The sequence below is a fragment of the Lissotriton helveticus genome, chromosome 8 (genome assembly GCF_964261635.1).
Source record: "Lissotriton helveticus chromosome 8, aLisHel1.1, whole genome shotgun sequence".
NCBI lineage: Eukaryota > Metazoa > Chordata > Amphibia > Caudata > Salamandridae > Lissotriton > Lissotriton helveticus.
Genome location: NC_136069.1, coordinates 1,188,853,191 through 1,188,877,381, shown reverse-complemented (window position 1 = coordinate 1,188,877,381; position 24,191 = coordinate 1,188,853,191). Strand labels below are relative to the sequence as shown.

The 24,191-nt window shown below is 43.2% G+C and overlaps 1 protein-coding gene across 1 annotated transcript in view; it reads left to right on the top strand.

The window, feature by feature from the left end:
• CCDC138 (coiled-coil domain containing 138) overlaps positions 1 to 24,191 on the top strand; it is a 251,953-nt gene that overhangs the window by 164,906 nt on the left and 62,856 nt on the right. The window contains exons 10-11 of the mRNA XM_078658125.1: positions 8,759 to 8,920; positions 12,916 to 13,032. Coding sequence (XP_078514251.1) covers positions 8,759 to 8,920; positions 12,916 to 13,032 — 279 coding nt within the window. The remainder of the gene's footprint in view (positions 1 to 8,758; positions 8,921 to 12,915; positions 13,033 to 24,191) is intronic.

The following is a 24,191-nucleotide window of genomic DNA, read 5'->3' as shown; positions in this document are numbered from 1 at the left end:
TGTGCAAACAATAAAAAGCACATTACAATATCATTTCAGTTGGATCACTCCTATGAGAAGTGTGCTAGTTCAGTATATCAAAACACATAGCCAATACATATTTCCTCAGCATTTCAACCTACCATTGATTTACTGCTTTGCTCATACCCAAACATCATATTGACACTCATAAATTACATAACAACAATAAAAGTAGGAATAGTGACGGGTCAAAACATCAATCAGGCTGTGTATTAATCTGTACACCATATCATGCAGACATGAGTCTTCACCATAAATTAGATTCTAATGAATGCAAAAGTCACACAATCTATTAGATGTATACAAAACTATGACAGTGATGAGATTGTAGCAATATATAAGAAATGTATTTGTTATGTTAAGAAGAGATCCTTGATAGGACAGGACAATTGTAATTCATTGGAGAAATTGGTGAACACTCCTGTCTTTCCTCCACACTTTCGATCTCTGAGTTTATGGCACTCATTGCGGTGGTCAAATAATTAGTGATGGTGCCTGACATTAAACACTCATTGACCAATACCGAGATCACACTTGACTTTCTCTTATCCATTGTCCTCGTTATGGTGTCCTATTTGCTCACAGCTCAGTAGGCAGATGCAAGATTGAAGACCAGAATCAAGAAGGGGGGCCCAGCCTCGTACAGTTCCTCTCTTGGCCAGGTTTTCACCTGGGCCATGCTCTGGCGCATCCCGCAGGACGAGAAAGTCACACATACTTTGTACTCTACTCCACTTCATGCCACTCTGCTCCACTCCACACCACACTCAGTGCCACTCTTCACCTAACTCTTTGCCACTACTCTGTGGCACTCTACTCTACGCCACTGTACTCTACGCCACTGTACTCTACTCCCTACCAATCTACTCCATGCCACTCTATGCAACTCCTCCCCCCTGTACGCCACTCTAAGCCACTCTCCTCCATGCTGTTCTACTCTAGGCCAGGCCACTCTACTCCACTCCACCCCACCCTACTCTGCGCCACTCTACTCTCATCTATTCTACAACACTCAACCCAAGGTCACTCCATTCCACTCTACGCCACTCTACTCTACTCTATGCCACTATACTGTAGTAGTGGCTCGTGGAGTGAGTGCTGCGGGGCAATGAGGCGGGGCGGGGGAGGGGCTGGGTGGGGGGTAGTAAACTACGGCATACGGCCAAACAGTTAAGTAAATAAATAAATAAAACAAATTACATTGCGCGCGCTGCATTGCAAATGGTGATGCAGCGCACACAATATAATTAGTTTTATTTATTTATTTAGTTACTTAACTGTTCGGCCATATGCCGTAGTTTACTACCCCCCCCCCACCCTGCCCCTCCCCCGCCCCACTGCCCGCAGCACTCCCTCCACAAGCCGCTACTGCTATACTGTACGACACTCCATTCCACTCAATGGCCCGCCTCGCCACCCTTCCCCCCCTCTACTCCACACCACTCTACTTTATGCCACTCAACACCACTCTTCCCTATGCCACTCTACGCCACTATAATCTATGCTGTTCCACTCCACTCTTCGGACTCTACTAGGTGCCACTTCACTCCACTCTATGTAACTCTATTCTATGCCACTCTACTCTGCTCTACGCCACTCTACTCCACTCTACACCACTCTACTCTATGCCACTATGCTTCTCTACCCTACTCTGCTTCACTCTGTGGTAATCCACTGCATGACAAAGGATTTAAACACACTGTGTTTAAGTACCAGGGTGCACTGTTCAAAAATGCCAAAAAAGGTGCTGTGAGTTAAGGTCACAAAGTGTTACTACTAATGCATCAAAATAAGTTCAATTTAAACTGATGTTTCTAAAAACTGGTATCTCAATCAATATGATATAATCAACAAATTACATCATTTGTATATTGATCTATCAATGCGTGATTAATTATAAAATATCACCACCATTATCATATTATACTTGAGTAAATGCAAATATCAACATAAATAAGAAAAATGGATGAAAAGAAGAACACAGAAAAAGCAATGATTCATTCTGTATGTACAATTGTTATATGTGCGCAATTTTCAATTTTCCAATGTTCAATCCTTCAGTAGTGCGTCCAACACTTCCCAATGCATTTCGGTGCGTACACCTTCATCAGGGGAACACTGTAAAAATTATAACCATTATTGTTGCCACTTCTTCAAATATACAAGATCAAATAAACAATGACCTGAACAATCAACTAAACAATCAGTCAATAAGGCGTTATTCGCTTATTTTAGTATGTACATCCTTTTACATTAATTGGCTTCACCAGCTCAAATGTATTCCGATTATAGACATATCCAAAATCTCCAGGTGGTATTGGTGACAATTGTGCGCATAACCAGAGTGTTGTCAAACTCATACGTGCAACAATTGGTTAAATAAATATTTAAATGATTAAACGTGTCTTTTAGCACATTTAGGGCCCGATGTAGGTCGGTCGGTAACGGCCGAAAATTGGTATTTTCGGCCGTTACCGATCGGTAAATAGGTGATTGGCATGTAGGGGGCTTTATTTTACCGAATCGGTAAAATTACCGATTCGGTAATTTTGCCGATTCGATAAAATAAAAAATCGGTAAATTTACCGAATCTGAGCCACCCATATGTAGGTGGGACTCTTCAGAGTCCCAGGAGCCTTACCAAATCGGTATTTTACCATCAAATAAATTTGATGGTAAAATACCGATTCCGGTGTGCATGCACATGTGTGCATGCACACCTATGCCATGTGACAGGCAGACCTGCCCTTAGGGCATGTATGCCTGCCACATGGCACCCGAGCCTGTTTTGGGGGTGCCAGAGGGTGTCAAAGTGACACCCCCTGCACCCTTGTGGAAATCGGTATTTACCGATTCGGTAAATACCGAATCGGTAATGCCCATTCATTCCTATGGGCTTCATAGCCCATAGGAATGAATGGGCATTACCGATTCGGTATTTACCGAATCGGTAAATACCTAAATCATCCGATTCGGTATTCCAGCACATCTGGAATACCTACATGTCGACCCCATAGATTTACCGATTTTTAATTACCGAATCGGTAAAATTCGGTAATTTAAAATCGGTAAATCTATTTCACCTACATCTGGCCCTTAATCATTTAAATATTTAAAGGATTGACCATTGGAATATTGAAAATTTCGCACATATCAAAATTGTATAAACAGAATGAATCATTGCTTTTTCTGTGTTCTTCTTTTCATCCATTCTTTTCATTTATGTTGATATTTGCATTTACTCAAGTATAATATGATAATGGTGGTGATATTTTATAATTAATCGCGCATTGATAGATCAATATACAAATGATGTAATTTGTTGATCATATCATATTGATTGAGATACCAGTGTTTAAAAACATCATTTTAAATTGAACCTATTTTGATGCATTAGTAGTAACACTTTGTGACCTTAACTCACAGCACCTTTTTGGGCATTTTGAACAGTGCACCCTGGTACTTAAACACAGTGTGTTTAAATCCTTTATCATATTTTTACCTGGCAGGGACTAGTCAGGGATCTCCGGGGTTAGCACCAATTTCCTAAAATACAGACAAACTTTATTTAAAAGAGGACACAATTAGATACGTTTTTTTCAAAAACTAGAAGGTGTGCAGGTTATCATTCCATTGTCTATTAATCCACTGCATGCCACTCTACTCCATCCCACACTACGCCACTTTACTCCACTCCACCCTGCTCTACGCTACGCCACACCACAGCACTAACGTTTAGCTATGCTTTTGTACAACTTGGCTAAAAGACATTTGCAAAGTCTATAGCTGTCACATAGGCGAGACATATTGGCTTTGTCAATGCTTGTTATTGTTGTTGCAATGCAAATCAGTAGTAAGAACCTAAATCTGAAATCTGTGGATCCCATACATTTCCACACCTCAAGCCTGGCCCATTAACAATTTCTTTGACCCCATCCTCTTACTGCAGTTACCAGTGCTTATTGCGGAGTTTGTTCAATGCATAAAGCCCCTCCGATACTGATATATAAAACACTATTAAAAAAATTCACAACATGAGCATAAATCATGTGTGCTAAAAATGTTTTTAAACCAGATCCAATGTTATTGAATTATATTTTACGTAGCACTTCCAAAACATCTTCTTGGTATAAGGACAAACACATATTAAACTCTTATACACCCAAGTATCATGATTACATGTCACACAACATGTAAAATAAACAATGGCAAGTACATTTCAAGTCAATTAACAACTAATCAGCATAATAAATACAAGATTTAGAATATGCTACAATTGTCTCTCCTTATGTTCTCAATAAGTCACATTACTACTTAAAACAATGACAAAATTATAAATTGTGCATACGTCTAGGGTAGTATCTTTTCAATACTTGCTGTGTAATTTATGGCTGATATTGTATTGCTTAATAAAGTTTTTCAAGTGTTAAGTACGGCTGTTCGAATCCACACATGTTCGTACAGTTGTGAGATGCCCGTGATCCTCACAGTACAGGTGTAGCAGCGTTCTTAGAAATATCGTATTGGAACGGATGTCATCAGCGACTATTTAGAGGATCCTCCTCATTTTATGTGGTATCTGTCCAGACAGTAAATAGAGATAAGTCCTGATGATGACCTCCTGAACTTTGAGGTACCGCCCTCATTGGGATCGAAACATGCTGGCGATATTTAAAGAGAGGAGCGTGAAGGAGCCCTTTCTGCTTTTGAAAAACTTTAAAGAAATCATTAAGGAAGAACTGAAAAGGAATGGAAAGATATTTTCTTGAGGTGGAAACTGGATTGTGAATTCACCCCCTGCTCATCTAAGGGACACCACACCATTGAGTGTTTAGGTACACAAGGAGAATAAGATGTTACCCTACACTTTGTGATTTAAGATTCTGGACATGTGTTAACATCACAAATTCCTAGATATATGCACAGTTTATATGTTTGTCATTGTTTTAAGTATGCCCATGGCTCATTAGGAATATATATGTAAGGCGAGAAAATTGTAGCATACTTTAAACCTCGCATTTTTTATGTTGATTAGTTTTTTATTTCTTTGAAATGTACAGGTCATAGTTTATTGCACATAATGTGTGGCATGTAATCATGAAACCTGTGTGTATAATAGTTTAATTTATTTTTGTCATTATTCTAAGAATATGTTTTGGAAGTGCTACACAAAATCTAATGAAATAACATTGGATCCTGTTTGAAAATGTTTTAGCACACTCGATTTATGCTCATGACGTCAAAACTTTAAATAGTGTTTTATCTATGGCTAACGAGGGAGTCTGTGCTTTCATGTTATTTCTAGATTCCTCTCCAATGAGGCCTTACAGGGTCAACCCTGTGGTTAGTTGGAGTACGGATTTATGGCAGAGTTCAATCAAATTGTGGCATTACATTCCCCCCCTTCCTTAGCCTTATACTTTTAAGTCACCATTATTTTCACCATGTTAAAAACCGCTTTAGGAGAAGTTAGTTCTGTGATTGCCTGAGTCACGTAATGTAAGATAAGAGCCCATGCCTCTTTAAATCCTCTTCTATGATCTGCTAATGAAGCTAGCATTCTTTCCATCTCTAATAAATTCTATATTCTATATAACTTGACCTCTGTAGTTGAACATTTCTCCTGTCCCTACAGTGCCACCGTTTATTGATTGACTGCTTAGTAAGTTTGTTATAGTTTTCGCTCTACATGAATGAAGGTGGTAGGACAAATCCTAAGGTTTTCTAAAAATTCTTTCTTTCAGATTTGCTGGTAGGATTATATCCAATTCTAATCATATCAGTTTTACTACTACCTCTTGTAAGCCAATGATTTTTGGGTAGGATTCTAGTTTTAATACATTTTTGTAACTTAAAATAAACTTGAATTTGTTTATTGCTATCTCCGGGTGTCCCCATGAGCCCACATACTTCCAACAGCTGTTTGATCTATCTTCATGTACAGTATGTAGTCTGCCCGGTGTGTAAAGTCATCTCTATAGGATGTTTTATTTGAATTATTTACCTTGTGTGTACTTTGTAAAATTATGCGTAACACAGATCTGGGACTAATCTTCTTCACAAACAATGTTGGTGCATGTTCAGCACGGGGTACATGAATGCTGAATGCTCATATTTTTATTCGTATATCTCCAAAATGGTTGGACTAAAGTTGCTAAATCAAGAAAAAGCACTGAATGACATACATTTGTTTGACCTTTTTCAGCGATTTTGGATGTATTCATGGAGATAGTTGCCAGATATGGTAAAACCCCTGTTCTTTGAAAAGTCTGAGAGTTTTGGAAATCTACCCCTTATAACATTTGATCCTTTTGACTAATATTTGCTGATTTTTTTTTTTATATCTCAAGGGTTGACATGTGAACATGTTTCCCTCCCAAGCTTGGTTCAAATCGTTCAAAGGAGTGCAGAACTATGGGTGCAAAAATGTAATTTCTTAAAGAGTGAGGGGTCAGTCTTAAGTTGCAACTGCACAGCTGTAATATGTTTCATGTTACATGTCAAATGATGTTGTGTTGGCGAAGCAATACCTAAAAACACTGAAATTCATCATCAGTGGCATCACTGTATACAATGATAATGTGTGATTCAGAATGTTTGCAAGAGAGCACCAGGAATTGTTGAAGACTATATTCTCTACCTACAAAAACTGAACGTGACCAAACGCTATATGCAGGTAATGTATCTGATAAGGGGTGGAATTGCAAAATTGCAAGGCCCCACTGCTCACTGCACACAGCCTTTTGCTACACTCTGTGTCCACACATGTGCTCCCAGACAGTGCACACATGGTTTGGGAAGTACACATTTTGATATAGCTCTACATATCTTTTGGACATGTGCTGCAGCCCCACTATTTTTTTTTCTTCTCACAAACACCCAAAGTCACAAGTCCGCAGATGTCACTGTGTACAGCCAAATGGATCAGTAGAGACTGGGCTCAGGCAGTGGCCTTCATCCCACTTTACGTCCTAGATGTGGGTTACTGCGTATATCCTAATTGATGTAGGGGATTTCATCAGTCGCGTCGTTTGTGGTCATGAGCAGTGCATGGCAAGGGTGCGAGTTATGGCTTGAACAGCTTACCACAGCTGGGGAATTTAATTTCTTTTCAGATTTTGGATTGTAACCATAACATCACTTTACATATAGTAAGGACATTCTGACATCATAATAAAAAAACTTACATTTTTTATGATAAAATGTGCCCACTACTTCCCTTCAACAATTTCTTTTTCAGTACTTCACCCCTTCATTATGCCCCATATAAGCATAAAACATTGTGCGCGTTACATCCGGACATGAGCAAGTGTACGACATCCGGACATGAGCAGGAGGGGTTGGGCAGGCCCTACTCACATTGCTGTGTCCATGGATTTGAGTGCATGCCAGGCCTGTGCCCATGCCCTGCACTTAGCCCTCTGTGGACATAACCCGCTGTGCACGGCCTTTAGCTCTGCAAAGGGAGTTTGTTTGCAGTGCCAATTCTGAATCTTAGCCCTGTGTGCAGGGGAAAGCATTACAATACTTAAAAAAGATACAATTAGTAAAATGCATACAGGGAAACATCAGCTAGCACCAGAACATGAGAAGCAATGTTCTTGTATCTTCTCTTAATCTTTATGACTGTTCTTGAATTCAGTTGTTTAGACAGCACAATGACAAAACTTCCCAATACTTTTTTAAAAGATGCCATTAAAAAAAGAATACTACGGAATTCTAAAATTCTATATTTTAACTCCATCTGTAACAAAATCTCTATTTAGAACTTCATATGACCCCTAGTTTCTTAGCTTTATTGCAAGAAAATTCTGAACGAGTTTTAAACAAATGATTTTTTATTAACAGGAATTATCGTAGGGTTTTGCTCCTTTGAGACCACCTTTAACTTTTGCCCTATTTCGTTTTAGGAATCTTCATAATACTCCCTGAGATCGAATAACTGTGGTTGAATCAAACAATCAAGGTGTTGTGCAGTTTTGTTAAATCTCACAAAAATGATTGAAGATTGCAAAAAATGCATTTCCTACGGGATGCTGATATAACCATAACTAAAGTCGCTGTTGCTTACTCTGTAATATATATGTTCTAAAATGACTAAACATACGAGGGGAACCAGCCCTCGTAACTCAGTAGCCCTCCCACAGATGGTGTGTTATAACTTATTGCTTACCAACACTATGAAGACCTATTCATTCGGCATAGTTTATGTGGCGGAGAGAGAGATCTGTATATATAGAGAGAGACCCAGCTCCTTAATAATTATATTTTCCTCACAAGAATTGTGAGTTCTGGAGTTAGAAGTTCAAAAAACAATTGAACTCTTTTGTCTTATAAATTGCAAAATCTTCAGATGTTCTCAATTATTTTCAGTGCTAACTGTTAAAGATATTGGTTTGCACCAATAGAAAGCTCTGTCCAAAAACAATTCAGCCTGTCTAAATAAAGTCACATATTTTTAATTACTTTATTGCAAAAATTAAACACTACGTTTATAAGTGAAAAGATGACATAGTGGTGATATTATTTATTTTTTTGTCTGCTATAATAATCCCTCTCATTGTGTTAACTTTATCTACACTAGTTTCTTAGTCTGGCTTTTTCCCCTCCCATCTGTTACTTTCTCCCAGAGTAGCCCCTGCCCTCTTCATATATTATTCCTTTTCTTTTGCTTTCTCTACTGTTTTACTAATTTTCTTATTCTGTTGTGGCTTTTGTCTCCCTGGACGGACTGTAGGTACCACCAAATGTTCATGTCTACGAACTTGTAGCTGGTCTTACAGAATGGATTTCAGATCACCAACTTAGGAAGTTGTGCCCTGAAGAAGAAACAAAAGCAGACACATTATTAGATCTGCAGTCATCCTTCAAAAGTGATCTACGGGAAAAGTGTGCTGTTGTATGTGAAATTATCAAAATCTGTTTTTTTATTTCAAATGTTTAGTGCAATGATTCACTGAAAAGTCACTGTAGCAGAATGCATTTGCAATTCAAATAACAACACTATCTGTCTGCTAGCCGTGTTGCCTAAGATGCCACCATTTTCTCATGTTTTTTTTCACATAGTAGATTCTCATCGGTTAAATTCAGAATTTCTGTCTCCTTTGACCTGGTGGTCTTATGGCTTGGATTTGGGTTAAGGGAGAAGGGAACAAAACATAGAGGCACCAGCAAGTAGCATAATATGTCAGTTATAGATATTCCTCACAATTCCACGAGCAACCCCTCTTGACCTCACATCCTCACCCACCTTTACACAACACCACGAGAAGACCCTTTATTACATTCGTAACAAATAGGTGGGGTAGGGTCTAAGGGGAATCAATATTGATAGACCAAACAGACAGTCTACACCCCCATTTTTCATGTAGAACCAAACAAAAAGACTGTCAATGGTCTGTGCTGTAAATAGAGGCAGATTAGAAGGACTATGTGTCTGATACGATGTGTGTGTCTCCATAACAAGGAAATGAAACCCATCAGCCCACCCATAAGGCGGAACATCATCATCTGGGATTCTCGTGGACGATGGTCTAGATAGGGAGACACACCTGTTGGTATCGTGTGTTATTCTCCGATTCTCCAGGACCACCAGCGATGGATCCAACCAAATATACCAAAGAATGGGTGAAGTGGTGTGGGATATTCATTGCAGTGAGAAAAATGTGTGATCAAAAAAACAAGAGTATAACTTAAAATTGGCTACCACGATAACAGGAAATAACTTTATTAGGGCAAAATCATGGTGTCAATGTTAAAAACAGGTGTATGACAGTTTGACATAATAACTGCCAGAAGAAGATGGTATTGCGGTCAACATGTTTCTGCCATTTTAAGGGGACACTCCCCTACAGGCTTTCATCAGGACCTTAAAATACACTACTGCAATAAAGTGTGCAAAGCAAAACAAAGTATTTACACAAACAAAATGATACCGGAAATCTTACTGTACGCGGAATGTCTCCTGCGTTTTTTTGTCCGGTTCAGTGACTCTCTTGGATTCTTTCCTGAAAATTTTCAAACACATAGACAAGCAAATAACAGACACATAAGACACATATTTCTTGCCCCATGTTGTATGTTGCTTAAAAGTCAACCTTCAAAGAGATAGTATTCATATTAGTAAGAGAATCTTTAGTTCACTCACCCAATGATTCTTGGGAGAAAACCTCACCTCTCCTGGCCACTGCTCAGGAAAATGGAGGCCCCGCTCTAAAATAGTGAAAAAATAATTATTGGTAATGTTGGTTCCCTCTCAAGGTGATACCAAGGCCATTATTCCACTATGTTTACAATCTCTAGTTGAACCCTGGTATTCAGTTCTGAAAGATGGAGACAACGGTATCCACTAAGGCCAGCATGCAGCGGCGACAGTTTCTTGTGATGTAAAATCTGACTGACAAAATCGCAGTGCCCAGGCGTACCCGAGCAATATTTTCTTTGCCGAGATGTACCTCTCCGTCGGTACCTCTGGCCTCGTCCTAAGCCAAGGCGACGATTCGCCAACACGCTGTTTAAAAGCCTGCTGCTTCGTCCCGTCGGTACCTCCCCCCTTGGCTTAGGACGAGGCCAGAGGTACCGACGGAGAGGTAAGTGGTAGCGGGATAACGGGCGCTCCCTTTGCATATAGCGAATTTCATCGCTGTAGCATCTCGGCAAAGAAAATATTGCTCGGGTACGCCTGGACACTGCGATTTTGTCAGTCAGATTTTATATAAAAACTTTGCTGAATCAATGGTATTTAAGAAAACCCAGAACTATATAGATTTTAATCTCACTCACGGCGCTAGGAGATTAATTATCCTGCTCTGGTTGGGCATTCTACCCACCCAAACTTTAACATCAAAATGGCATCAAAACGAGTCACCAATATGTAACCTATGTAACAGCGGGGAGCAGGACTTAGAGCATCTACTGTTCATATGCCCCAATCTAAAAGTAGTAGCGGCGAGAGCAAAACATCTGTCTCCTATATATCTTAGATGCCGTATCACCAACGTCAAGGAACTGTTGATCGCTTGCAAAACTCCCCCTAGTGAACTAGTTTGTTATAAACTTTATACATTTTTTAAACCTTTTTTATCTTTGTATTAACATGTGAACTTTTAAAAAACTGTAAGAATTGCATTTTATATATATTATTTGTGGTCCTCAGTGGAGTACCAAACCAAATAAAAAAACATTTTTTTGACTTTGAGTGTCCCCTTGAAATGGCAGAAACATGTTGACCGCAATACCATCTTCTTCTGGCAGTTATTATGTCAAACTGTCATACACCTGTTTTTAACATTGACACCATGATTTTGCCCTAATAACGTTATTTTCTGTTATCGTGGTAGCCAATTTTAAGTTATACTCTTGTTTTTTTGATCACACATTTTTCTCACTGCAATCAATATCCCACACCACTCCACCCATTCTTTGGTATATTTGGTTGGATCCATCACTGGTGGTCCTGGAGAATCGGAGAATAACACACGATACCAACAGGTGTGTCTCCCTATCTAGACCATCGTCCACGAGAATCCCAGATGATGATGTTCCGCCTTATGGGTGGGCTGATGGGTTTCATTTCCTTGTTATGGTGACACACACATCGTATCAGACACATAGTCCTTCTATTCTGCCTCTATTTACAGCACAGACCATTGACAGTCTTTTTGTTTGGTTCCTTTATTACATTCACCATTTCCATTCGATTCTGAGTTTGCTGCACCTCCGACACCCTACAAAATGGCCTAATTTTTCTCCTCCTATATTACAGCAAACTGTTTAGCTGGATATTCCACATTCAGCTTTACAAGGTGACTTAAAGATGCCAGCACACCCAGAGAGTGCAGGCCCTTCTTTAGTGTTAACGGACCACTAGCCAACATTTCTAGGCTCAGATTGGGAAACAGTAAAAAGACACTGATCACCAATTTACATCTCTTTCTATCTAGTGGTTCCTGTAGAATCTTCGCCCTTATTTCCATTGATCTTCGAGTAACTTTCAGTTCTCCAAAGATGTAGTTAGTATCTCATTTCATCTTCCTTGTAGAAGTCTACAAACGTGATATTTCAGGAAAAATTCAGATGGCTCCTCACGGTAATACAAGAGCTGGAGAATGGACTTTTTTTTCTTTTGTTGTTTCTCGAGGGTGGATGCCCCAAACCCTCACCTGGGTACTTCGCCTTATGCTGTCAAGTGTATTCATCCTAACATCGGGTTTCTCCATGTTTATTTAGTCATATAAGCCATTAATTGCTCCATCCTTTGAGGGAAGATTGAGTGTGCACTCTGTTCCTTCTAGAGACCTGAGCTTACATTGTATGTGTCATACCACATGCTCATACCACCTACTGTCTCAGTTAGACTTTCTAATTATGGTTCTATAGCTTGACAGCAGTTATGATAGATTCCATTTTTATATTAAAGTTCTCGTTAATGGACTTAACAATTCTACTTCTTCCTGAGCCTCGTCAGATGCCATTCCTTTATGCAGTTTACTCTTTAATGAACACCAGCATTCGAAAACCCTTTTCCTGATCTGTTATCTTTTTCAAGAGTTCCACCAAGTAGACCAAGGTGACTGCTGCTTTCCACTGTTACACTTCAATCCTTCCCCTTCCTCATGCAGCAGAATGGGAGGTGGAACAGTACTCCTTTTTTTGTAGATGAAGTTGATGAGGGCTGAAGGAAACTGAAAGGTGCTTATTGAACATATATAATACTAGTAATTGTAGACAATGTTGCCAGGACTGCAGTAAAATATTGCTCTTTTAACATGTAATTGAGTTACATGAATAGGCTCCATATTTTCTTTACCTATTATTATATCTATTGCATTGGCTTTTTGAAAGAAAGAAGACAATGGGAGCAACAACATTAAAACAAAGTTTTTTTTTTTCCAGCTTTTACCTGTAGTTGCTGAGCAACTGCAGTGGATGCCCCTTGTTAATGCCAAATGGCATTTGCCTTTGATAAAATTCACATATTGGGCCATGCGACAGCTCGAAAGTGGGTCTCAGGTAAACAAACATTTAATTTAACACAGCTTTCTATTTAAGATCAATTACGTTATACAGTACATAATGTGGCCCAATGATTTATGAAGTTGATTTTCCAATTGAAAACATACTTTGATGAAGAATTGATACTGAAGGAGTTGATAACTGATTTAGTGCCCATTGTTTGCACCATGATCTCTATTTTGCACTTTCAAATGAGGATTTTTAAATTGCCTGGTACCATTTTCCTTTGAACTGTATCATTGGCTCTCTTTTTTAAATTGTAGTTTATATGTACATGCAATGTGGGCCTTCCTATCTTACTTTTACAATAAGCCCTTCTGGATTTACATTTACATTCAGTTTTTATCTTTGATATGAGATTCTTTCCAGGGTGCTGATTGCATAGCTTAGTTTTCCCGGGACCGTGGTGGGTTTATAAGCTGCACATTTCCAGATCTCCAAATTCCGTAAGCTTTTAGGGTACCTATATTCAAATTACATGTGCAAAAAATCCTATTGATTAAAGTAATGTCCTAATCTTGATTCAGAAAATAAAGAGTGGTGGAATATTACTGTTCTAAATGAGATTTGTGAATAAGGAAAGTCTGCAAGTGGGGTAGAATTTCCAGATTTGCAAATTGTTTAGTCTAAAGGTGAGTTTTCCAAAGATGTGTTTCATGCACATGTCATCCACTTTGCTTGTACTTCCCCACGATGAAACCACTGGCAAAATTACTCCTGTCAAGGCCATGAGTAAGGCATTTTCAGGAAGCGATTTGGGATGGAGTGCATGCATATTTCATGGGTGCATAGAGTGAGGTCTTTCTCCACAGGGAAACAATTTCCTCAAGGAGAAACAAAAGTTAAGTTAAATGTGGATAATCACAATAGGGACAACTTTCCATAAACTAAATTGGACAGCTGGTAACTATTCCCTGTGTGCAAGTTCTCTTGGAATGCTTTGACTGTCATAGTTTACCTAGAGAACTCTTGGAATTCTCTGAGAATTTGACAGTAGTTGGACGTTTTCGCTGAACGTAGTTATACCTTTCAAGAGAAAATGACTGCCTTGTTTCTGTAACTTTACGAATGCCACTTATGTCTTCTATCTGCGAATGCTGCCTGAATAACACAATGCCCTCCTTTCAGTATTGATGCACACGCTACAAAAACTCTCGGGTAAAAAATTGCTCTTTCAACTGGTAGAATTCTCGGTTATGTGGACAGCTTTAAACAACAATTAGTAACTTGTTCTCGTACGCAGTAAAATGGTTAGCATACAGCAGGAAACATAAGTACATCTTGACAGAAAATTGGCACCTGTTTAGAAGCTAATTTATATAGTGTTGGAAATATGCATCTAAAGTAACTATCCTAATTTTCAGGATTATGCAAATGGTCGCCACTTTTCAGCATTACTTTTCAAGTCTTTCCAGACCTTGTAGGAAGCTGGCTCAGTATAATATGATATTGCCACTAGGTGGTTCTACCGTTCACAGAGTCCAGGGTTTCCCCATAAGTGTACAGGGCTCAATGTAAAACCTGAAGTGCTCTAATAGTGGTAGTGTAGGCGAGCAGCCTTAGGCTTAACACAGAGTAGTGTAAGACATTTATTGCACAACAGTGATCATTAATGGACACACATCGCAGGAAGGAGATCCAGAGTAATTTTAGAAAAATATACTTTGTTTGTATTTTATTTTAAGACCAAGATCTTTGCAATAAGGTAAGGACGTTTTTAATTAAAAATAGATGTAATTTTTAAAAAGTCCACACAGTCCAATGTTATCCTATGGGGAAAACAATATTGCGGTTAAACTAGTAAGTAATGCACTTACAATCCCAGTCTTTGGAGCCAAAAGTCAGCAAGGGCCAGGGGTCAGGTGATTACAAAAACTGCACTACCACTGACTGGTACAAGGGCGGTCGGATGAAGAGGTCAAAATCGGAGTGCGGCTCAATACTTATCAATGGAGACTGGGGGTGCCCGGAGCCACACTGCTTACAGGTAGGTAAATCGGTTGCAGGGGCCAGGCTTTGGGGGATATCACCAGCACAGGAGGGGCCGCAAAGCAGCACCAAATATACATCACCAGCAGCACAGGGGCGGCCGGGTGCAGGGTGCAATTTTGACGTCACACCCAGAGCTTCCCAGTGGGGATTCTTCATTTGGCAAAGACGCTGCAGACATGGCACCAGAGGTTGCAGGAGTAAGACCAATGACAGCAGAGGTAACTAGAGATAGAGGGGGTCACCGGGCACCGTCGATTCAGCTCACCAAGGCCAAGTTGCTTCGGGTGCAGGGGTGCCTTTCAACATTGGAGTCTTTTTACGGGAGCATGTCACAGTCAGGAGGAGCCTCAGGATTCACACTGCTGGTGCCGTCGTGGAGGTCAGTAGAGGTCAGCATATGCTGGACACTAGGTCAGGATTGCTGGGGAGACGTCACTGCACAGGTGAGCCACTCAGACTCGGGTTGTGGGTGTTGGGTGCAAAGTGGGCAGGAGATGTGGATCCGCCGGTATCCGAGGTCCTTAGAGCTTGCTTCTTCTTGGACAGGTCCGCTGGCCACTGAAGATCGGAGTCTTTTTCGAAGGCATCAGACCTCCCAGGGTTTTCAGAGGTCTCAGGAATACAAGATTTGGTTGCAGGTTCTCAGAAGCTGAAGACAGGCCGGTAGGGCTGGGGCCAAGGCAGTTGTCGTCTTCAGTCTTCTCTGCAGGGTTTCTTTCTTGTTTGGTCATCGCAGATCTGGTTTCTAGGTCGGGTAGAGCCACCTAAATGCTAGATTTAGGGGCCTTTTAGGGGATTAGGAGGTATGGCCAATAGGCATCTTACCTGGGGGGGACTTCACCCTTTATTCTGCCACCCTCCTGTTGGAGGGGTAAAGACCTCGCCCTGATTGGAGGGGTCTCCCTATCTTTAAGATGGCGGGGAATGAAAGGTGTGCTTCACCTCGCATCCCCCACCTTAGGGGTGGGGTTGGCAGAAGTATAAGATTTCCGGCCCAAAGTGAGGGTGTAAACCAGGGGCTGCCATCTGCTGCTAGCAGCAGAGGCTCGGGGTCGCCTTACAAAGGCGGCAGGCCTTTGAAGCTTCCCTCTTCGAGAACTGGCCCATCCTAGGGGAAGAGGTGTGACACCTCTGCCCGGGATGTGTTTTGTCTCTGGTCCCAGAGAGCAGGGGCTCTCTACCCAGGGGTCCAGAAACAGGTCTGGTGGTGGCAGGCTGCCTACAGCCGGTTAGAGACCACACCAGGGTTGGTAGGTTTTCAGGGGGCAACTCTGAGGTGCCCTATGGGTACATGGTACAATAAGTCCCACACTGGCATCAGTGTGGATTTATTGAAAGGAGTAGTTTGGTACCATCTTGTAGGTAACAAAGACCCCCTGATATAGTAGAAATAAAATTCCTACAACAGGGCAGTGCAAAACGAAAAATAAATTCCTAGGCAATAATTGTATATAACATTTCTTGTTTTGTGTGTCTAGTTAAAGTAACTTAGTGTAACAACAAAGTAATTAAAAAAAAAAAAAAAAGTTTATTCTTTACATTTCAATGTTCAGTATTATTAAACATCAAATAAAAACACCGTTTTACATGTGAACATACAGTTTCTTTGGTACCAAACACTCCTGTGTTCAGCGTAGCCATCATGGTGCTGTGGAACTCGAGTTGTCAAGTTTCTAACCCTCTGTGGCTTCCCTGCCTCTTACAATATTAAGGAATGGACCTCACTATCGTAGGGGCATATCTGCTCCTTCAGATATGCCCTCACCTGTGGTATAGTGCACCCTGCCTTAGGGCGGTGAAGCTTGCTAGAGGGGTGACTTGCCTATGCCTTCAGGCAGTGCTGGTTGGCATGGCACCCAGGCAGGGTGCCATGTTGACTTTGTTTTCTCCCTCACAGGGTTATACCCTCTGCAAGGGCACTAGCATGGTCGCAGTGAGGAGGGTCCCAGTGGACCCTCTTGAGCTCCCAGGACCCTAGGTACTGAGTACCATTTACTAGGGACTTACAGGGGCAGAAGTACCAATTCGGGATTTGTATTTAGGAAAGGAGCACTGGCACAGAGGTCCTGGTTGGCAGAGACCCTGTGTACTACATTTGAAACCACATCAAAATCAGGCAAAATAATGGGGGCTAACCTTGCACGTTCTCACAGACCTCATGTTGCTTCACTGTAAATATTCATGTAGCATACTATGGTCAACATCTTGCCAATGGTAGTTCAGATAATCAACTAATGAGCCCTTCGATATAGGATTCAAAACTTCTTACACAACTCAGAAGACTGTCTTGATGCCCACCTTTTGATCTGGCTTTAAGTATTGATTATCCTGGTTAGACCATCTGTGCTTTACTGATGCCTGTAAAGAAGATGAGAAATAGGGTCTTTTCTGATGTATTTTCATTAGACCACTGTATCATCGCTTTGTGATGAATTTTTAACCCCATATAAAATCTTCAATCAGCAAGCCGATGTCATGCTGCAGCATATTTGGTCGTAATTGATTGAAAACATACATTTTCCAGATTCAAACCTGTAAGATGCAGGTGATCAGCTTAGGAATAGTCTCAGTCTAGCAGATAGCATTCGTTTGCAAAATGAAGGCTCTATTTGGATTTATGTAATCACAACGGATGGTAACTGTTCCTAGAACAAAAGCGAACTCTGCAACCTATTCTGGTTGAGATATGGTGTTTCCAAGAAAAAAGTTGAAATCGGTGGGACCAATAAAAAGAGATAAGTGGGGGAATTCCTCCTTTTAGGATTGGTGCCCTCACACACCCTTATGGGTGTCGTGCTTCATTTGCTTCTCGTGGGGGGGGGCGCTGCAGTCCCCCATGGGCCCCGCGAGAGAGCTCTTTATCGGAGATCTTTTGTCAGGAGGTTCCGCAGTTGTGAGTGCGGGTGTGTGGGCCTCGTGAAGGTGTATGTGTGTGAAGATAAAATGATCTGGCCAGATCCCCAATACGACTTTGTTAAGGGGTCCGGGAGATAAGTTAAAACAAGGGGGGATGGAGCTAATCCTAGATAGCAATTATATAGGGGTATAAGTATGCTCCCGCTGTCTCAGTCCGTGAAAGTGGTGCAAATGTGAGGTGGGGTCAACATGTTTCGCGCAAAATAACTGGTCCCTAATGGATCCTCTGTGCGCTTCGTCACGACCGTGGAAATCGTGAAATCTAAAAATCGTGGGAGTCAAAGAAAAACACCTTATACTCCCAGCATCCCTATAGTTAGGTCAGCATGCGCCTTAGCGCTCAAAGATACGTATTGTCAGTATCTTCGTGATCCCAACCTAGTGGAGACAGAAGGAAAACAAGAGAAAAAGTAATAACATAGTGCAGAGTGTGAAGAGAACAGCCCCCAACGCCGGGAAAACAGAAAAGGCAGCAGAGCCTTCCCTCTTTGGATTTCATCAACCTCCTTTCATCGCTGGGCACTTTGACACGGGAAACGCTGTTTCAGACCGCTGTGTGCCGCCCCTGCTCGCCGGACCCGCTACGCGGGTCCCGCTTCGCGGAGACACAGCGGCTGTCACTCTACAAGGGGCTTGTCTTCACCGGCAGGGCTGCGAGGGTAGAGCGGAGGACTCCATAGACCAGGAGTCCCCGCGCGCCCGTTAACAGCTGGGCTCCTCTCCCTGCCGGCCCCGCCCCCAACGCCGGGAAAACAGAAAAGGCAGCAGAGCCTTCCCTCTTTGGATTTCATCAACCTCCTTTCATCGCTGGGCACTTTGACACGGGAAACGCTGTTTCAGACCGCTGTGTGCCGCCCCTGCTCGCCGGACCCGCTACGCGGGTCCCGCTTCGCGGAGACACAGCGGCTGTCACTCTACAAGGGGCTTGTCTTCACCGGCAGGGCTGCGAGGGTAGAGCGGAGGACTCCATAGACCAGGAGTCCCCGCGCGCCCGTTAACAGCTGGGCTCCTCTCCCTGCCGGCCCCGCCCCCAACGCCGGGAAAACAGAAAAGGCAGCAGAGCCTTCCCTCTTTGGATTTCATCAACCTCCTTTCATCGCTGGGCACTTTGACACGGGAAACGCTGTTTCAGACCGCTGTGTGCCGCCCCTGCTCGCCGGACCCGCTACGCGGGTCCCGCTTCGCGGAGACACAGCGGCTGTCACTCTACAAGGGGCTTGTCTTCACCGGCAGGGCTGCGAGGGTAGAGCGGAGGACTCCATAGACCAGGAGTCCCCGCGCGCCCGTTAACAGCTGGGCTCCTCTCCCTGCCGGCCCCGCCCCCAACGCCGGGAAAACAGAAAAGGCAGCAGAGCCTTCCCTCTTTGGATTTCATCAACCTCCTTTCATCGCTGGGCACTTTGACACGGGAAACGCTGTTTCAGACCGCTGTGTGCCGCCCCTGCTCGCCGGACCCGCTACGCGGGTCCCGCTTCGCGGAGACACAGCGGCTGTCACTCTACAAGGGGCTTGTCTTCACCGGCAGGGCTGCGAGGGTAGAGCGGAGGACTCCATAGACCAGGAGTCCCCGCGCGCCCGTTAACAGCTGGGCTCCTCTCCCTGCCGGCCCCGCCCCCTCGGGGTAATCAGCCATCCTATAAAGCTAAGGCAACAACCCCGCTGCGCGGGAGCGCGCGGGAGGGCGCCGGGAGAAGCCCGGGACAAGGGCGGGGCCGTCTGTGGCCGTCCGTGGTCGGACAAGGTTGGGTTGGGCCAGGGGTCCTGGTTTGTTTTATATCCTGTATATCCCTTCCCCACCCAGCTTTACCTAGAGGTCCATTCCTTAGTATTAACTTCATCCCTTTTTTTTGAAATATGCCTTTAAGATCGGGGAAACAGCGCCTTGTGCACATACAAACTTCTAAGGGTGTTGTTTCAGGTCCCCTAGATGCATTTATTTCTAGAGCGACGGGAATTTTAGAAAAGGAAATTGAACAGGTAGAACACAGACTGTCCCTGGACTTAGTTACAGGGAAACGCTCCTCTATAGGCGCCCTGGCCCATGTAAAAAGCCCCATAACGAACGCAGCGTTTAACTGTATTACAACTTTAGAAACAGAAGCAATTGTACATGCAGACGGGGATGGGGTCAGAACACATACGGCTAATGTAACTGTGGACTCGACCACTGATTCTATCCTATCTAGCCTTGAAGATGATAGTAATGACCCCGAGGACGACGTGAGTAGCACGGGCGGTTCTCCTCCACCAAAGGCCCCTATTTCAATCATTGCACCAGCCCCGCAAACAGTCACTATTAAACAGACCTCTCGGAAAAGAAAACACGCCTCAAGCCCACAGAGTGTCAAGGAACAAAAACATCTTAAAATAGATCCTGCGAACAGCGTTAGTCATTCCCCCTCACAGATCACCCCCGAACTACCTGTAGTATACTGCCCCTCACTGGTTCACCCCGGGTCATCTAATTCATGTCCTACATGCCTTAGCAGTGACGAGGTCCTACTAGCTAAACTGGAAACTATGTTTCAATCTTTATTGCTCCCGGTCCTAGATTTAACAAGGATATTGTCCGCTAAAATTGATGTCCTGGAAGCGGCAGCTAACATTAATATGGACCTTCTGAATAAACTTACATCTTCTAGTTCTAGGATGGGGGGTCCCAATATCGGAGGGAGGGCAAACCAAAAAGGTGGGACAGACACTATACCAACCGTAGGGTTACCAAATAATCATATCAACAAGAAGTCAAACCCGGGGGCAAAGCCTGCAGCTTCGACATCGCTTGCTACAAGTAGAGCTAGCGGTCCAGCAATGTCGAAAGCCAACCACCTTCTGGTACCCAACAACGCGCCGGTAAAACAACATATAGTGAATGGTCAGTTACAACAAACCAATAACATCACAGCGCCAACCCCTTTATTAGGTAAAAAGAAGAAAACCCCCGACCCTAACAGACATTATAGGCCAGTTAACAAGAAAACACCACACCCTCCGAGAGCTAATTTGCCCCCAGAAGCGGCTCAATACACCATCGTCCTAACCGGGGTAACACCGTTAAGAGAGGGCACAAAAGAGTCACATGAGGAACTACGGAACAAGGTCACCTTTTGGCTAAATAAACATCGCCCACTCCCACCATCCTCTCCCACCGAAATCCTCTACGTAAGGAGAGTTGATTGGGTAGGAAAGGGGGATAAAGATCTAGAAGGGGATTGTATTCTGATCTCCTTTAGAGACCCATGGGTGGTGGAAAAAATCCAGAGGAAAGTTAGATTTGCCCGTGTAGGTGACATTCAGACCCTAAATTTAGATTATTTCTACCCTCAGTCACGTCATAATTATCCAATGGACTCCAATCATTGGAACCTTCGTGGGGGGAGGCCACGAGAGTACCTAATCCCTCACCGCCCGTATTACCCCCCACTCTCTAACCATTTCGAGGCACTTTCAGACTTGGAATGGGTTGACTGACTACATACACCGCCATTGTCACCAACCGTAGCTAGAGGGAACGGGGAAGTAATGCCCATTACACCTAGCCCCACCCTGGATATCTTAAGAGAGCGGGAGTCTTCGCCTCATAATAGATTTAGATCACAGGGGGAACAAATGGGGGAGAAGATCCCCGCTCCTATCGTAGCAGAAACCAGGCTAGAAAGGGATATTCCATCGAGTCCCCCTCCCACCCCGACAGTTAGTGATGTCCCAGAGGTCCGGGACATGTTAACTTCTCGGATGGTGTCCTGGAATGTAGCTGGAGTCAAGACACGTCTGGTATCTGAGGACTGGCTGGAGTTCATAGGCAACTATCAGGTCGTCCTCCTGCAAGAAACATGGGCTACTGCCCCGTTTTTTAGGGCTGGCTTCCTAAACTTTTTTAAACCTGCTATCAAAGGTCCTAAAGGACGGGCGTCAGGGGGGTTATCAATATGGGTTAAACAGGCCTGGTCATATTCCGTCTCTGAAATTTCAGTGGACAATCCAGACATACTGGCCATACGGTTGAGTAAAGCAGGGGGGCAGGATATGCTGATTATCAATATATATTCTAGAGGTCTTCCAGGTGGCCGTGGCCCCAAGCTGATAGGGGCTTTAGATACTTTACTTTCGGGTTGGAACAAAGGGTCTTTTATAATGTTAGCAGGAGACATTAATTGTACCTTTGAGCCACTGTATCAGCCTGAGGATAATTGGGGGTCCGCAGAAGATGTGTCCTGGAAAATTCCGGATCTCTCAAATAAAAATCCAGCCAAAGCAACGGAGGCCGCCTTGAATTGGTCCGCTTTTTGCCTCTCTTGGGGTTTAAGGGCGGTAAATGGTCGCACCAAATCAGACCAAGGAGCCAATTTCACCTTTGATAATGGCGTTAGAAAGAGTCGTATCGACTATATTTTCCTCAATCTGGAACATTGGTGTCTAATCCTTGATTTGGAAATTGTTACGCGTCCTGAAAGTGACCACAACCCACTGTCCCTAACAATTAAAATGCAGGACTTATTAAGCCCAGCGGAACTTGTTCCAAGGGGCCAGGGGGTCGTAACCATATCTAATGACCGGAGGAGACTGAAATGGACATCTATAACCAATGATGTATTATTACAGGCTAAATTAGAAAAGGTGGTGTTGAACGCACTTAACAACCTGAGGTCCCTTGATGGTGACATGGGTAACACTCACTTAGATATGACTATGGACATACATGATAAATGCTTCGTAGAGCTCAACACTCTCCTCTCTAAACCTTGTAAGCCAAACGCTGTGATCCAACCTGCTCCTAGAGCCAAGTGGTATAATAGAGAGTGTAGAGAGGCCCACGGCCATTTAATTAAGTCAGTCAAATCTAGAGATTTGAGTGCAGTAAAGGCGGCCAGGCAAAGGTATAAAAGAGTCCAATGGGAAGCGAAGAGAGAATGGGAGGATGATTTCTGGGCGGACCTCTTGGCCGCCAGTAAATCAAACAACCAGACCAAATTCTGGGACATCATTAGATGTGGAAAGGATGGTGACTTTCGCATACCATCTAATCATGTACCCCCCGAAGTTTGGATAAATCACTACTCCACCCAATTTTGCCAAGATGTGGCTGATCCAACGGACTCATTTAACCCGCAACAAACCATTTTCTCTAGCAATCTGATTATGACCTTTTCCGAAAGGGAAACTGAGATTGCATTAGGGTTAACGAAGCGGGGGAAGGCCCCAGGACTGGATGCAATTCCAGTAGATCTTTTTAAAGCAAATACAGGCCTCTGGGTACCCTACTTAACCCGCATTGCAAATGCTATAGCCAGAGGTGCACGCATCCCACAGACTTGGAAGGGGGCGGAGATTCTCCCAATACATAAAAAGGGTGATAAATCTAACCCAGGGAACTACCGCCCGATCAGCTTAATTGATTGTTTCCAGAAGGTATTTGCTCGCATTCTCCTGGCAAGGGTACATGGGTGGATGGAATCGGAGGGAATACTGTCTCCACTACAGGCGGGATTCAGATATGGCATAAGTACTATTGACCAGGTTTTACGGCTTTGCATGATTTTCTGGAAAGTCGTCTTACTTGGCGGGGGTACCATCTATGCCGCTTTCATAGATTTGAAATCGGCTTTTGACCTAGTGCCGAGGGGGAAACTATGGCAGGTATTGAGGGACCTTGGTATGCCGGGGGACTTGGTCGAAATGATCATCAGATTACACCAAGACAATTTTGCGAGGGTGAGATGGGGGGCCAAGGGGCAAACCACAGACGCATTTCCGGTATCACGAGGAGTGCGCCAGGGGTGCGTTCTTGCCCCTACCCTCTTCCTACTCTATATAGACCAGGTTGTCACATTTTTTAAGTTGATCAACACCGATGCACCATCCCTGGCGGGAACGAAATTCCCAATGTTGATTTTCGCCGATGATACCCTCCTCTTGTCTAAGACCAGGGGAGGGTTACAGCAGGCCTTAAATCATTTTGAGGAATTTTGTAATAAAAATGGTCTCCAAATCAATGTGGGGAAAACCAAGTTCATGGTTTTTTCTAGGAAAAAACCTATACGTAGTAGTGTTCAACTGAACGGGGCCAACCTGGAACAAGTCGACAAAATGACGTACTTGGGGGTCACCTTGGATTCTCGCCTGTCTTGGGACCCACAAATAGAGACCCAACAATTAAAACTCGCCCAAATGACTGGCTGCCTTTTGCGCGAGCAAAAGAAAACCATCACAAAAAGGGTAGCCCCTGCCCTCCAAATTTATGATGTCAA